This window comes from Chelonia mydas, chromosome 2 (assembly GCF_015237465.2).
Source record: "Chelonia mydas isolate rCheMyd1 chromosome 2, rCheMyd1.pri.v2, whole genome shotgun sequence".
NCBI lineage: Eukaryota > Metazoa > Chordata > Testudines > Cheloniidae > Chelonia > Chelonia mydas.
Window position 1 is genome coordinate 82,930,555 of NC_057850.1, and position 16,707 is coordinate 82,947,261.

Below are 16,707 nucleotides of genomic sequence, written 5' to 3' on the forward strand. Positions count from 1 at the left end.
CAGCTCAAAAGGTAATTTTTAGGGAAAGTTATTTGGCTGTGAAAACAGAAGCTAAGACTGGAAAAAGTTAACACAGCCATAATTATACTGTCACTAGCTGATTGTTATAATACTAGTTACCAAACAGGTCACTTTTCCTGTTTCTCCTTGGTGTCAGGATAAACTAGTTTTATCAAATGCACACCCATAGTCATGAGGATAAAAGAAACTTCATAACCAGTTTATGGAGATCATTGTAAAAGAAAGCTCACTTACTTCTTTCTGCAATAGCAGCTTGTCTGTAGTTGCGGGAAACAAAAAGAAAATTCAGTTTTAGTTAAGATTAATTTAGGATGACTAACAAATGGCTAATCTTTGAGACTGCTTTAAATCACTTAAGGAAAATCTTTCTGCACAGTACATCACTTGATAATCCTACTTTTTCCCTATTAACAAAGGCTCAAATTCTCATCCCATAGAAGTCAATGGCAAATCTCTCATTGACTTCAGTGGGACCAGGATTTGGCTCAAAGGATTTTTTTTAGTGTTAAACAAAGTGAACATGAGTACAGTTTCTTTCTTTATTAGCAGCATATTGTATTCAAAATAATACTTGCCATGAGTAATACTTACTTTAATCTTTGGAATTCAGTAAAGGCTTCATCAAAGGCTTTTAAAAGAGAAAAACTGATGTTAAAGGTAGTTTTCACAGAACAGGTATCACAAGAAGGTAATTTACATTTTAAGATGTAGATTAAAATGTAATCAGTGTAAAAAAGTTTAACCTTTGCAGTCTTTGCTTTGATACCATACAAGAATTAAAACGACTAAAGGTTTAATTAAATGAAGTTGGTCTGTAGGTAACTGAGGCCTGAATGTGATAATAATAATAAAAAACATCAGTCTTTAACACAGAGAGAGAGAGGCTAAGATTATCTCACTAAAGATACCTCAGGAACAAAACTGCAGTTTCCAAATTAATTATAGCTTTCAGGATTTAAAAAAATCCATTTTTAACAAGTATTTTCATGCCCACTGCGAAGTTTCACATTGATGCCCAGGTAACCAACTGAACAGCAAGATTTAGTCTTGTTGTAGCCTGTCCATATGTTGATGTTGACAAACCCTTTCTCTCCTTGAGCAAGAAGAAGGGAAAAAACTTTGCCGGAAACTGTGCAAAGGGTACAGAATGGAAACAATTATTTCACTAAATGATTCCCCCTCACCTGGAGCCCACAAACACAATGTGGAGTTTGGGCTTTGTGGGTTGAAATGGCTGTGAAAAGAAAGGTTGGACCTTGGGAGCAGCCTGTTTCTGGCACACGGTGTCCTCAGGACTAAAGAGCCTTCTGGGTGGAAATCTATCCCAGAATTAATCCAAACACCATTAGCTTTCTCTCTACACCTTTTACCCCTGTTCTGAATGCTGGTGAAAGATATTGTCACTGACAACTCTGAAGAATTAGGTATTTATAGTGTGACAACTCTACCTTGTCCAGAAAGATCCAGCATCCTTGTATGTGTAGTTTTACCATCAAAGAGCTCCATTATATATTTGCCCTTGTCGTGTGGAGTTGGCTCATTGATCTGTAACCAGATCTGTTCCCCAGTAACACCAGTCTTAACTCTGTCTGTATACTTAATCTTGGCATCACTGAAAAATAAAAAGCAACATTAGCCCTTCCTTTTTATCATATTATAAATGTGAAGGACCTTTGTGGCCTCACTGGCCATGTCTGCACTAGAGAATTTTTGCAAATGGTTCCTGTGGTGCTACGCTATGAATTCAAAATGTCAAAGTTTTTAAACCAAATTCTGGCTAGAGACTCTGCCACACCAGGAAAGCTGAGGACCAAAGTGGGGCACAGGATGGAATTTTTCTGTTCCAATTCTAGCTCTCCTCACAGCCCACAGAGAGGATGTGGCATGTGCCCTCCATGACCAGAGCTGCAGAGGTCAAGACCCAAGGATCAGTGGGGGAGATCCATGCATTTCAGTATATAACCCAAGAATGCATCCCACATTCATATCTCTACCTCAGCACATGTTGCTCCTGAATGAGGTGAAAAGGTGCTATGAATGGCCAGGACATGAATAGACAACAAAATTTCTTTTGTAGCAACAGTGTATGTCCATTTAGGGGGCAATTTGGCACAGTGCCAGAATTTGGTCCTTCAGGTAAATACATGCATACATTAGTATATCTCTTCCCACAAAAATATCCATTTCCCAGCTTTCTAATCAAAGAGTTAATTACCCTAAACAAGGGAGGAAGCTCTTTGTCAAATCAGTCGCTCAATTTCTTTTTATCGTTAAACAAATGCCTTGGAATGTAACAAAGGGCCAGGGAGCAATTTACTAACACTTGGTGAATTAATGTGATCGTTCTAACATAAAATTAGTTTCTAAAAATGAAACATGAGAGTGAGAGTGAGCAACAAATCTGCAGCATTTGATATTAGCTTCCAGTTTTCAAATGTGTAGGGACTCCTGGGAATGCAAAGTTGAAAGTAGAGATGGTACTAAGTATATTTAAAATAATCCTAATAATTCATTCCTCTGGATTTCCCAGTGCATCCTGCCTACTCTGGCTGAGATTTCAAAGCTGCCAAAGGGATTCTGATGCTCAAGTGCCATTAATTTAAATGGGGTTTGAAAATCTCATTCTCTATCTTGTTTTGGTTGTAAATTTGGTTGTTTGGTTGTAAATTTGGTTTAAGCTCTCCATGATAGAGACTGTCTGTGTTTTGTGCCGGGGGGGAGGGAGGTTGGGGATTTCTGCCTCAGGCACATGTTGGAGTTTAATAGATAAGGGGTCTTTTCAGGATGAATCCACCTATCAAGAGATATATATTGCACCTGTTCGTTCTGTATCTGTACTGTAACTGCAATTTTGTAAAAAAGTGCAATCCAGGGAGACAGACTGGCTGACTTTGAGCTAAACATTTCTGAACTCCAAATGTTCTTCAGATTCATGGACCTTCTGGTCATAAACACTTTACTCATGTTCTTCCTCCAGGCTGCTAAAAATTAATGGGTCCAATACCCCTCTGACAGACTGATATAATTCCATTGACTTCAATGGAGCTACAAATGATTATGTGGGAGTGAATGAAAGGAGAACTGGGACCAATATTTTAATATATCACTTCCTGTTGAATGTGTAAAACCAAAGAATTTGTAGACTGCTAGCAAACTTTCATACACTTACTTGTGTAACCAGCTCACTCTCAGATCTTCCAAGTAATAATTAACAAAAGAGAATAATCTGATACCCTCTGCTGTGCTCTGGATTTTCAGTTCTGTTGCAGATAAAGCTGAAAGAAGAGCACATGTTTTATGCAACCCTGCTGCCATTCATGAAGAAGCACGAGTCACTCATCTGAAGGGGGAATTAAATACTTACCAATCTTTCTGCATACTTCATTCATCAGATCTGCAAAAGCTGTGGAAACAAAATCCATAGGCTGAGACTCAGTGTCCATGCAAACATGCTCAGTAATAGGTTAAAAATTGGCATGCAGTGTTATGACTCTAGAGCATTCCCTCTAAAGAGTTCCTAACAGAAATCTGATCTGCATTTTAAAATGTATCAGACCCTTAGTTTCAAGCACAATAAAGCTAAGGACTGTTTTCAGGGAGCTTGGCTGTCTATTCCATGGTTTCAGCACCATGTTTAAGCCCTTCACTGCTGAGCAGGGCAACATTCTTTTTTCTAAAGGTGACTGTATTCAACTGGAATTTTGGCCCTTTCATATCAATGTATTATATACGGAGTATGAATTTTGCTCCGTGTACTGGACACAGTAAGTAGCAATGAAATCTTTAAAATATACAGAGTTCTAAGACTAGAAGTACCCTTAAATAAATTATTGGCAAAACAGATTAATTAAAAAGTCTGAAAGTGCGTCCTCACAGGAACCTAAATTATATCATGTTCATAAAATGATCTAGCTCCACAACATTCTTCTACATCAATGGAATTACTTTTAGTATAGTGAGCACCCAATTTGAAAACTGTTATCATTGTGAATACCCTCAACTGGGGTATCCTGAGGAAATATTACAAATAATCTAATTAACAAAAGTATATTGGAATGCTCTGTTACTGAAAAGTCACCATCAGGATGGTCTCATGGCATCTGTGATAGCTTTTGGTTTAGGAGTCTGTTTAATATGCAGGAGAAGCAAAAACCACTTGAAAAAGATACCGCAATTTGCCTATGCAAAACTCTCGTGCAGACAAAGAAACACTGCCACTTCAGGTACTTATGACCCAGTATGGGATAAACCATTCAGAATGTTGCCCTGACCTGCTTCCACAAGCTTCAGTTTACTTTTGTCCTTTCCTCTGTCATCCTTCAGTATTACTTCATAAATACCAGCATCTTTCTTGGAAAACTGTAAAGCAAGAACAACAAACAGTAGCATTCAAAACAAGTTATTTCAGAGAGCAATATTGTTTCTGTTCTAGTGATTTGTGTGGCTGGAAAAAAATATATATGGACACCAAATTTAACCTTTTATCTATATACTCTGCCTCACTAGAATTAATTTTGTTCTTTTTACAGTTTGGGAACTAAGGCACAGAGAGACTAAGTGGCTTGTCCTAGAGCACACATGAAACCTGTAGCAGAACTAGGAATTGAACCAATATCTCATTAATTTTAGTCTAGTGTCTTAGCCACAAGACCAGCGTTCCTCTCACTGATTAATAGGAGCACATTACTGTTTAACCCTTTTCTAATGTAATCAGCACAGCAGTCTGATGTAATCCTCCAGCTCTTTAAACTGATTTAAAAGGGAAATGTGAAGCTCTTTCTCATGGTTTCCTGAAAATCTGAATTCACAAGGATTTAAACAGAAATTTGCTGCAGCCAAAAAATAAATGCAAGGTGAGCTTTTTCTTTAAAAACTATATCCCCAGTTCCTATCTATAGTGGATATGTTGGAATATCAGATTAGATCACATCTATGAACTGAACTGAATATCATAGATCTGTACATCAAAAAGCCAGGAGTCACTCACCTCTGATATCAGCAGAGTACATACGCCATCCTTAAAGTCATGCTCCTCATCCACCATTATCTCCCTCCCATCTTTGTACCAAACAATGTGTGTTTCCTTCTTAATATTAGCCACCTAAAATGTATGAAAAGCACATCAGTATTATCCTATTATTTTAATATAGTGAATTGAGTGCTAGGTGTGTCAGCCTATGTGAATTCTGGGATCACCCACAAGAACAGTGAAAGATGCAACCCCTCAGATGAGAAAGGGGACACAGAATCCAGAACTTAACTGATTACAGGGGATAAAAAATGAAAAACAGGGAGAGTGCTGCAGGTCCCAGGGTCAAATGAGAGATCCAGGGGGAACACAGAGCAGGGAACCCTGAACAATCTCCACTGCTCTGAGAAGGAGTCAGCGGACACCACCCAGAGGAACTCTGCCCAAATCAGAGCACAGAATAGGAAGCAGAAAAAGGCTTCAAAGCATTCTGAGAGATATCCCATCCCCCCCCCCCCCCCCCACACACACACACAACTTGCTTGTTCCCCCTGGACTGAAGGATGGTTGACAGTGCTGGAGAGCGAAGCCCTTTTATCCACTCCTGGATTGAGTAAGGAATGGGGGGTATGGAGTTAGGCAAGGGGGGTATGGAGTTAAACCGTCCCAGTGGGAGCACTATGGAGCCCAAAACAGAAGGAGGCGCGTACAGTGACTAAGTCAACCTTAAATTCCAAATCACCCAAGTCCAACAGTCAGAGGCTCAGTTCCTCATGGCACTATCCAATTTGCAGATGGAGCATGCCTGTTTGTGACACCCCTTAATGGCATGTGGTATGTGTTCCCTTCTTCTGACCTGCTCCACTTTGTGTGTCCCTGCTGCCTCCCCACAGATCACCCTTTGGGAGCATTAAGAAGAAAGCAGTTTGTGCTCAAGACAGCGCAGAATCTGTGACTGTGTTCAGATGTCATTGGGGGAATACAAAGGAAAAGGAAACCTCTTTGCACTCTTCCACACCTTGCACACCTGTGCAGTGGCTGGCCATAATCTGGTCCAGTATATCTCTTGCTTTTATAACTACCTGAACAGTGTTGAAAACCAGACAACTCTTACCTTGCATTTCAACAACACATTGCAATCAGCGGTAACTTCCCATCCCAGATACTCAACAAAATGAGGACCTGTTTAAAATGAGTTTTTACAAAATCACATGAGCAACAATCACAATACAAAAGACAAGTTAAATGAACTTTTCTTGCTAGATATACTGTTATTTTTATAATGTCAGAAATATAGGCTTTTATTCTTTATTCTTTATGTAAAAAATGAGGTAAGCAATTAATTATAATTAAATAGCAATTTGTATTTCAAAATACCATACTTACACCTGCTCCTACATTTAATCAGCCAAAAGATGACTGAACTCCTTTCATTTGCATATGATTATGCTGTTCATTACCTTGTTTCCTGAACCACTCTTGCCTCTGAAAGTCTGCTTCGTCCTGTAGCTTCTTGAACACTAGGGATCAAAAACAGTCAGGAAAACAAATGTGAGCCTTCTAGAGAGAATATCTCGTTAGTAGGAAATGGGATATTACTCTATTGCAGAGGTGAAATCCTGTCCCTGCTGAAGTCAATGGGAGTTTTGCTATTAACTTCAATGGGGCCAGATTTTCACCCCAGATCGCTGATAGTAAATATTTCATGTGTTAAGTATTTCAGCTGTCACAATGTTATTACAGCTGACCCAGGCTCTCCTAGCCACCCAAAGACATTAAACCTTTCACATGTATCCAACCTTTTTGAGCAAATGTATGTTATTGATGGTGGTTCATTCAGCACTTGAGGACCCTCTTAAACTCATTTGTTATAATAAATGTCAATGTAATGCTACAATGAGTAATATTTAATTTATGTAAGAGAAAAGATCAAAGAGAAAAGTATGAATTGTAAATATATCTGAATATATGCCACAAAAAGGAGAAGACATTTAGTGTCACTCATCTAATCACATTTGATCCTCGGAGTAAGGAAAACAAGAATGGCAGCAGAATCATCAAGCAGTTGAAATGTAGACAGCTGCAGGTATATCTGAATATCTAACTTGAAATAGGAGAACAGTCCCAAGTATCTCCAACAATATTTGTATCAAATTAGCATTGTGGAACATTGCAATTGTAGATATAGGAAAGCTAGCTAGACTGATGTGAGAGAGACATTATAGGTAGTATATGGCACCTGCCATCTCCCAAGCGCTCTTCAAAATTAATTAATCCACACAATGCCCCTGTGAGGCACATAAGTAACAGAGATGGTTGGAAAATGTGAACATTTTTCCTAAAGATTATAATGGAAAAATTTCCTTTTTTCCCCCATTTAAAAAAAATCTGAAACGTGACCAGATTTAGTAGGTGTTGTTATCCCCATTCTACAGGTAGGTAAACTGAAGCAGAGACGTTAAGTGACTTGCTCAAGGGCACGATCGATATAAAGAAATTAGCGTAAGAGCACAGATCAATACTCCGGAGTCACTGGCTCCTTAGTTCATCGCACTGCATTAGTTGTGAAAGTGAAGTTCTAGATGAGCTTACCGTCACCAATAAGGACAAGACTGGATTGGTTCGTTGCTTTTCCATCCTGAAGTTGGAAGGTATAAGTCCCTTCATCACTGTCCTCAAGTTTATCCATGATCATTTCAACAAGGCCAGTATTATGGTCCACCTTCATCTTATATTTCTTCAGGAACAAAAAGAAAAGTCAGACTAATGGTCTTCTTCAGAATCAGAAAAGACCCATCTATCTGGCCAGATTCTATAGTACTCTTAATAAAATTCTTTATTTTTTTAAATTCAGATTTGTTCATTGTGTCTGTCCCAGGCTGTATGCACATAACCAAACATATACATAAAATATGTTAATCAAATATGATATAAGCATATTTATTATTATCATAATGCTTTATATCGGTTCTGTACTGAGCATCACGTTCTGTTTCATTAGAAAGGATTTTTTAAAATATATGAAAACTATTGCACAACTTTTCAAAACAATACTTTCCCCGAGATGATGCTTTTATATCTTACTTCTATAGAATGCCCTGTCCATGCCTTTTAACCAATGTAGTGGAATGCTAAAGACTTCATATGTTTTGGGGTTAAAAAAAAGTTCTCTGCCTGTTGCTTATGGGAACTTGCCCATAACATAGGCCCTGATTTGGGGTTACATGCAGAACTTTGGTCAGTGGTGTAGTCAGAATTCAGGGGGTGGGGACATGGATGAAGAAATGTGGGGATGTGGTTTGAATGCACTGCGCTCTGTGAATTTTGGTCTCCTGGAATGGCCTACAGAGGGATATGGACGGTAGCTAAATTACAGGACTGCCTTATTCTGAGGACTGGAATGCTCCCTAGCTGCTTACAGAATCTGGATGCCCACAAAGGTGGCCAGAGTTGATTAGGGTGGGGGGACATGTGTTACAACCTCAGGGGTTACCTGGGGAAGGCAAATCAGCGCTGCATGTTGCTAACACTGTTGCAAGCATTGCAAAGCATTTTGGGGAGGGTCAAAGTTGTGAGCGGGGAGTGGAAGATTCTTTTGCAGGCTGCAAGAGGCCAAAGGGGGAAGGCGAAAGAGAGCAGAGAACAGGTTAATTTAACACTGCAGCTAGCAAGCTTAGTTTAATGATAAGATGCTGGCACCAGTACAAGGTCACAGCGCTAGACGAGAAGTTTCCCTCACCCAGCCATAGCCAGCCATGAGAAAACCAGGGCCACAGAGATGAAAAACACAGGAAAGATGACGAGGGGGGAGCAGAGCTTCGCATCCCTGAAGCCATTGTGTTTTGGAAAAGCAAAAAAACCCACAAAAAGGCGGTTTAAACTGGCACAAAAAGCACCAGGAACAGAGGTCACGGAATGGAACACCCCCAAAGAAGCCCAAAACTTAAAACCCTCCTGAGAGCTGAAGCAATTCGGAGATTGCCAGCGAACCCTGGACAGCCTGTGCGCAAGGACAGAACTCCCGTCCACCCCTCCCCCTCTTCTTCTTACGTTACACCCAGGCCTGGCCAGCCTTGGGTAGGGTGGATGTAAGTAGGTTAGGGCTTGGGGCATTAACGCTTTCTTCTTTCCTCTAAGTAACGTGGGAAGCACCCATCACTCTCCACTATTACTTTATTATTTTATCAATAAAGGTTTAAAATTCAAACACTTGGTGTGTTTTGTCATCTCCTCCCCAAATGATCCTGCGGCTTCAGCCTGATCACCCCAAGCAGATTGGTAACAAAAATCTGTCACACATGTGGGGTCATGGGCCTCACCAGATTTCTTGGGTTGCCTCTCGCCAGGATGCCCAACAGTGGCTCCCACTGGTGGTGGCACTCACCATGTGTCTATACAGTGTGGAGAGGGAGGAAGCAGCAGGGCACTGTGCTGGCTGTGGGCTGAGCTCCCCGTTGCTACATGGGGCTGCTTCTTCTTCCCTGCTGCTGGAGTCCCAGCGCTTCCTGCTGCCTGCTTTGCAGACTGCCCACTGAGGTAAGTGAGGGGGACGTCTTCAAGATCGGGAAGAGGAACTGTGACATGGTGCTCAGCGCCAGGCAGCTCAGGTGGCGCCCCATCCAGCCCAAGAGCCTTGCAGGTGAGTGAGGAGAGAAGGCTGGGGGGCAGAGTGGGATAGAGGGGTGAACCCTGCTGTTGCTGCTGCTTGCTGCTCCAATGCACTCCCAGCAGCAGTTTTCTGCTCCTGGGGGTGCACTGAAACAGCAGTAGCCTTCAATGTGCCTATCAAGGAGAAGGCAATTTGGGGGTGTCATATTCCTCCCGCCAACAAAAAGTGACTGATAATTCTCCAACTTTTTGTTCACTGAGACGATCCAGCCCCCAAGCACCATCCCACCCTGATGGCACGTGGGGGACTGTGCCTCCCAACTGTGTTGCTCCTTTTGTTGGTCTTGTTTTGAACACAGGCAGGGAGGAATGCCTGCAAGCTCTGCAGGGGGCTGGACACTCACAGGACAGAGAGCAGGAGGAGGAGGAGGTACTTGCTAGTGTATGTTGTCTACATACATACCAAGTTTCAGGGAGTGGAGGCAGAGGTAACACATGGGGCGGTCACGTGCCCCCACAGAACTGTTTAGTTGTGCCCTCCCCCACTATCCACAGTTATGTATTGTCTCTGCAGGTGGCAGAAAGCCACACTGAGTGCACCTCCTGAACTGCATCCAGCAGTGCTCAACCACAGCTCAGAATGTGGGCAGAATCTTTATACTGATGTTTTCAATCACATGTTATATTTTCCATGTAAATGCATTAGAGTAGCGAGGTCTGATTATATTCAAAGTGCTTAGCTGGAACATTGATACTCATTGCTTATAAAAGTCAGAAAACCATAAGCAATAAAAGTCATACCTCTCCATTAACAATTTCCTTGTCATTAAATACAAAGTTGACCTTTGCATTGCCAGACAACTTTTCAGCCTGCAGCCAGAATCGCACTTGTCCCTTCTCCAGAAGTTCAGCTGCCAGCTCAGACTTAAGTGGGACAGCTACGAAAAGGAAAGAAAAGACTGAAGGGAATCTTTCCTATGTTTCACAGCTGTTCTTTTCCATTGTCAAAAATACACTCATTGATATGTGTAGAATTTATGAAAGTGTATGTCTTCCCCCACCCTCTGTGTAGTTGTTCCTATTGTTCAGAGTCACTAGGGCTGTGTAGAGCTAGAAATATTCAGCATTTGAGTTACATTTGATGCTGCTCCATTCTAACTCAAAGAAAAATCTGTCTCAAAGGTAAACTGAACATATCTCTGCAGCATGAAGTGAGTGTGTATGTGTATGTATGTGTGTATGTATGTGTGTATGTATGTGTGTATGTATGTGTGTGTGTGGCCCAGAAAGAACCATGCTTTATGACTCACTCTGTAATGTTATAATAAAATGTCAAAATGACTCAGCAGAAAAAAACAGCCTGCAAGGTCTTGCCTTCAAAGGTAATCAAAAAGTAAACAGCTGAACCCCACGTTGGTCCTTCATTCCTAGAATTGATCATGTGTGTCACATCATGCCAAAAATTTCAGCAGTACACTCAGTTGTCAAAGAGAATTACTGACATTATGAGCCACATTCATTGCTGATGTAAGCAGGGTCAACTCCACTGAACTGTATTGTAGCCATTTATGTCATAGGACATTTACCCGTGGTTTTAGTTTTCCCATTATTGACAAGTTCAAGTCTTCATCTTATTTTCATTCTAACTTTTCCTTAGGCTTTAGCTTACTTGGAAAACACAATCAATTAGACCTGGTCATATAGGGGCTGATTTTTCAAAGGTGTTGAACATCTAACTAGCTCCCACTGATTTTTACCTAAACTCACAGAGCTATGCAAACAGTACATGAACACTTCTCTACCCTCCTATAGGTATACAGCATATACAAGCATAAGTATATGAGGAACTCCTGAAATATAATAAGGACATGTCAGATTTGTAGTCTGAATTAGTGAGTCATTGTTTTTCATCTGTCAGAATACTGTAAAGTGTATTCATGGAAGGGTGTGACATTGTCCCAGAGCTACTGAGATGGATCTACAAACATCTTTGTGAGACAATCAGAGGGAGAGTCTTTTCATTTGTTTATATAGTCTGGTAATGGCTGTAGAACTAAATGTGAAACTCTCCTACCATATAGATATTGGTAGAGGTCTCAACAACAAAGGACTCAACAACAATAAAGTGGGACTATGCATACTATACTGTAAAACAGAATACCCAAAGTATGAACAGCACAACTCTGGGTTGTGAAACTGTTTCAGATACAAGGCTGCACTGCAAGGCATATTAACCTGATTTATAGCAGGGCTAGTCTGGCATTTTTCCTTCGTCCTCTGCATTGCTCAGCTCCACTTTCCAGCAGCAGAGAGTGAAACTGACAAATCATTTTCACTCTTCTTCCCACTTCTCACACGTGGAAATGGCTCCTTTAAAGATTTTCACCTCTTCACTTGCTTGCTCCTCCCAGACCCCTAGTGCATGTTCTGGAGCAGGCGACATGCATGAAAGCGGCTGCCTCCCAGCCCTCCTAGCCTGCTCTGAATCAGGCTGTGAAGCACAGGTGGAGGCTTCACTCTGCACATGAGACTGCTCTGTCTGTCCTCTCTCTCTCTCTCTCTCTCTCTCACACACACACACACCCTTGTCCTGAGTAGCAGGGAACGCTTTTCCTTTCTCCCCCACCAGAAGACATCTGATAGGTAGGGAAATGAGGGAATAGCCAAAAGGGGAAGGAGGATGGGCAGTAGCTATCAGGAAAAGGGGAAGGTGGCAGAAATGGAGTAATTGGGGATTGGCTATGGCAACTGGGACACGAGCAGAGCACCACCACCTTCCCCTCATTTTGACTCCCGCATGTTAGTGCAATGGTGCTGTAAAAAGCTTCCTCACTTACTATGAGAAATGAGAGGTAGCTTGGATCTTACTTAATCTCTAAAAACAAAAGGAGAGAAATGCCAGATGTACCAGTGTTTGCAACAGGAAGTGGATGTAAATTAAGAAATTAGGCTGTGCTGCTTTTATTTTACTGTCAGGTTTGTGGCAATTTTAAACTCTTAACTTGATTTGTATGTAATTAACTATGAATATCTTAGCCTAAAATGGAAAGAAAAAAACAAAGCTTCCCAGAGGCTGTTCTGTAAAGGACTAAAATAAGCTAAAGGCATCTTCTTTTGTGAAAAGAAGTCACTCCCCAGTCCACAAGACTAACAAGACTGAGTCATTGTGCTTGCCAACAAAAGTGTTCATTTAAAAATGTGTCCGTATTATGAAGCACTAACCTGCAGCTGTATTGGAAACTTCTAGCAATCCTGCTTCTGAGTTTTACTGCCTATTCTGTTTAGTGTCTCAACTGATCACAAGCACCTGATTAAACCTCCTTTAGCAGTTACCAAGTTGAAGAGCAGCAATACATGGGACTTTCCCATCCTTCTCCTTGGCCCTGTGCAGCTACTACACTCACAGGTTGTCTATGTTCAGTAAGGGTATGTCCACAAAGCAAAGAAAAACCCGTGGCTGGCCTGTGCCAGCCGACTCAGGCTCATGGGCCTGGGCTGAGGGGCTGTTTCACTGCTGTCTAGACTTCCAGGCTTGGGCTGGAATCCAAGCTCTGGGACCTCCCACCCTGCAGGGTCCTAAAAGCCAGGCTCCAGACCAAGCCCAGAAATCTACAGAGCAATGAAACGGGCCTGCAGCCTGAGCCATGTGAGCCCGAGTCAGTTGGCACGGACCAGCCACGGGTTTTTCTTTGCTGTGTAGACATACCTTTTGTGCGGAGTACTTAAGCAGCTCACTTACCAATAAACTTGCCAGCTGTAGTTGTTTCTGAACACAAGTTAAATGTGTTAAAAGTAAGCACTAAGCATGTTTAAATGAACTAACATGCAAGTGTTTAAGCTGAACATGCAAGTTCTAGTGATTAATTTTCATGTACATTACTAACTTTGTTAGTGCTTGTAAAAATAGTTTATCGAGAGATGAGACTGAAGCTCCTCATATACCCAAGGGGGGTCTCATTACTGTTTTCTCTCGTCTTCAGCATTTGCAGATACAACTCATCTTATTGTTATTTAATATTTTACAGTGCCTAGAAATATGGTGGGTACCTGACAATACAAAGGGAAAGACGGAGTCTCTGCCTTGAAGAATTCACACTCTTATATGGAACATGACACTGTTGGGGGGGGACAATCAACAGAGAAGGTATGGGGTGAAGAAGGGCAAAGGGTGATGGAATACAATTGTGTGGTTACTAACTTTGGGTATGAAGTGCAATTAGGAGTTTATTTTTGTTGCTGATTTTATTATAAATTAATAATATGGTTGACTTGCTTTTGGTGACATCATGGAAGAAGTAAGTCTTAAAAAGAGATTTTAATGATGAAAAGGTAGCAGACTGTGGGGTTTGGGAGGTCATTCCACGTGCAGGGAATGGCATAGAAAAAGTCATGGAGGTTGTTGGGGAAGAAACAAACAAGTGGGACATCGAGGTTGAGCTCACTGGATCAGAAAAAGCCAGTGGGTGACACAATAAGAGACCATGTCGGATATGTAGACCAGAGTAGAGTTGTGTAGGGCCTTGAAGTGGTGGAGAAAAGGAAGGCAGTGGAGGGATTCAGAATGAGAGATGTGGTCAGACTGATAGGCAAAGAAGACCATTTTAGTGGTCATGGTTTGGATGGACTGGAGGGGTGCAAAAAATGTGGGTACAAAGCAGGAGGGGTGGAGGTTTCAGTAGCTGAGATAGAGATAGGAGGTGATGGACAAGAACTTTAGCTACTGGGATTGAGAGGAATAGTCAGAGCTTAGAAATGTAGTGGAGGAAGATATGGCAAGATTTAGACATGACCTGGATATATGGGACTGGATTCACCATTGTGTTACTCCTGTTATATGCCATTGTGACTCTGTTTAAAACAGTGGTATTGCACCAGCTTAAAATTGGAGTAGTATAGTGATAAATAAAACCTGTGGCTAGAAGGAGAGGGAATCATCAAATATAGCCCCCAAGGTACAAACCTGGGTAACAGGAAGAATGGTCAGGTTGTCTACAGTAACAGAAAAAGAAGAAGGTGGGGAAGTTCAGAAGGAAAACTCCTATGCAGATGGCGCATTCTAGCTGGACTTGCTGTGATGTTTTGTTTGCCTCGAATTTGGTCTTAACTTACATTGCAGTCATGTTGCCAGCTGAAGTTAAAGGGGCAGAAAATTATAAACTCTCACACTGGCTTGGCAACTCATAGGGATCTGAGTAAGTGTAAAGTTCAGTGCTCCAGAAAAAACAAATCCATTGGGATGCTTACTACACATGCAGTATATGGACTATACTGTACAGCTAGAGAGCAGCATCTAAATAAGCAGCAAAGGCATCAATTAATACATTAATATACTGGGAATAATTGAAAGACTGACTAGAAGAAACCATGACCTCAGCTTCACACACTGCATGCTTTTCTTGTGAACCAGCAGAGCAGCTCCCCTAGCTGATGCTGGCAGGGACTCTGTAATATACATCCCAGAACTCTTCACACTGCATGCCAGTAGCTCTTCTATGAGCATGCTCATTTTACTTACTTGGGAATTTGCGCTCATGGCTGAGAGCAAGCAGGCGTTTCATCTCTACAAACATTTTAAAAAGAAATGTTATGTTTGCATTTCTGTTTTACCAGTTATAATGATCACAGATTCTCATACTTTTTCATGTAGTGCAGAAGAAGTAGTGAGATGTGAACAATAAAGAAGGCATCGTAAGAAATAGGTTTTGTCCTTACCTTCCTCATCTATTGTGTAGCTTGATGAAACTCCATCAGTGTCTGTGACAGCACAAGAGTAAATGCCCAAATCATCTTCCCCAAGATCTTTAAAAGCAGCTTTTGACCTTCAGACAAAAACATTTTGATTAAAAGCCTTAACCAGAACCCTGAATCAGAACACCTCCCTTTTGGCCCTACCAGTGAGTGCTGTGGCTCTGGCTGAGCAGGAGAGTATGGGGCATAACTAGTGAAAAAGTGGTGTGACAAAGTTCCTCCTTTACCTTGGTGGGTCCTGCGCTTATTGGCGGATTTTGCTCACCTCAGAGATTCACGGTAGCCCTCAGTTTTGCCACTTTCGTGGCTCAAACCTGCCGTTCACTCAGATAACCTCATCACTGGCCAGCATGGGAAAAAAAGAGTAAGAACAATCCCCACAGTTTCTTCTGATCCACCATGTGGGTCAGGGAATAGCTCAGGGACCTTCCTCTCTGGTGGAACCTCCTGTGTTGGGTCCAAAGTTGGGAGATTTGGGGGGAACCCGGGCCCGCCCTCTACCCCAGGTTCCAGCCCAGGGCCCTGTGGACTGCAGCTGTCTAGAGTGCCTCCTGGAACAGCTGCGTGACAGCTACAACTCCCTGGGCTACTTCCCCATGGCCTCCTCCCAACACCTTCTTTGTCCTCACCACAGGACCTTCCCTCCTGATGTCTGTCAACACTTGTACTCCTCTATCCTCCAGCAGCACATCCTCTCACTCCCAGCTCCTTACGCACACACCTCACTAACTGGAATGACAGCCTTTTTAAACCAGGTGTCCTGATTAGCCTTAATTAATTCTACCAGCTTCCCAATTGGCTACAGGTGTCCTAATTAGCCTGCCTGCCTTAATTAGTTCTAGAAAGTTCCTGAGTGTTCTGGAATAGTCCCTGTTATCTTCCCCAGGTAAAAGGGACCTGCTTAACCTGGAACTAATGTATCTACCTTCGACCACTCTCTTGTAGCCATCTGGCCTGACCCTGTCACAGTGGGTATATCCCATGGTGTTTACCAGACATGTTGAACCCCACAGACTGTGTATCTGGTACATGAAAGATCTGAATAAGTCCAGCTTAGTCCTGCAGGAAGTGAAATGGGAGCCTGCAGGGTAGAGTGTATAAGAGATGGAATAAAGATGCCAGAAAGGATTCACATGGATACCACTGCATTGCTGGCAGTATGGTAAATACAGGCTGGTTCTAGGAAACATCTCTCTGGATTTCGTTTTCATGTGAGATGTAAGGGATGTGTTACAGATGGCTATAAACAGGGAGGGGGATGTCACATGGTTTCTGAGGTGCTACAGTTGGCAGGGCTCATACATCTACTTCTTCTCCCATATATGTTACTTTTGCACCTCTATATTTGCATCTCCTTCCTC

At 41.9% G+C, this 16,707-nt stretch overlaps 1 protein-coding gene across 4 annotated transcripts in view; it reads right to left on the reverse strand.

The window, feature by feature from the left end:
* MYOM1 (myomesin 1) overlaps positions 1 to 16,707 on the reverse strand; it is a 108,767-nt gene that overhangs the window by 17,662 nt on the left and 74,398 nt on the right. For 3 of the 4 annotated variants that reach the window (XM_043538796.1, XM_037892796.2, XM_037892795.2), the window contains 13 exons: positions 15,311 to 15,417; positions 15,114 to 15,158; positions 10,400 to 10,536; positions 7,583 to 7,727; positions 6,451 to 6,510; positions 6,105 to 6,172; positions 5,009 to 5,122; positions 4,293 to 4,380; positions 3,386 to 3,424; positions 3,191 to 3,296; positions 1,470 to 1,633; positions 613 to 649; positions 256 to 278 (listed from right to left, as the gene is read on the reverse strand). In XM_043538796.1, coding sequence (XP_043394731.1) covers positions 256 to 278; positions 613 to 649; positions 1,470 to 1,633; positions 3,191 to 3,296; positions 3,386 to 3,424; positions 4,293 to 4,380; positions 5,009 to 5,122; positions 6,105 to 6,172; positions 6,451 to 6,510; positions 7,583 to 7,727; positions 10,400 to 10,536; positions 15,114 to 15,158; positions 15,311 to 15,417 — 1,133 coding nt within the window. The remainder of the gene's footprint in view (positions 1 to 255; positions 279 to 612; positions 650 to 1,469; positions 1,634 to 3,190; positions 3,297 to 3,385; positions 3,425 to 4,292; positions 4,381 to 5,008; positions 5,123 to 6,104; positions 6,173 to 6,450; positions 6,511 to 7,582; positions 7,728 to 10,399; positions 10,537 to 15,113; positions 15,159 to 15,310; positions 15,418 to 16,707) is intronic. The other variant, XM_043538795.1, reaches the window with a different exon arrangement.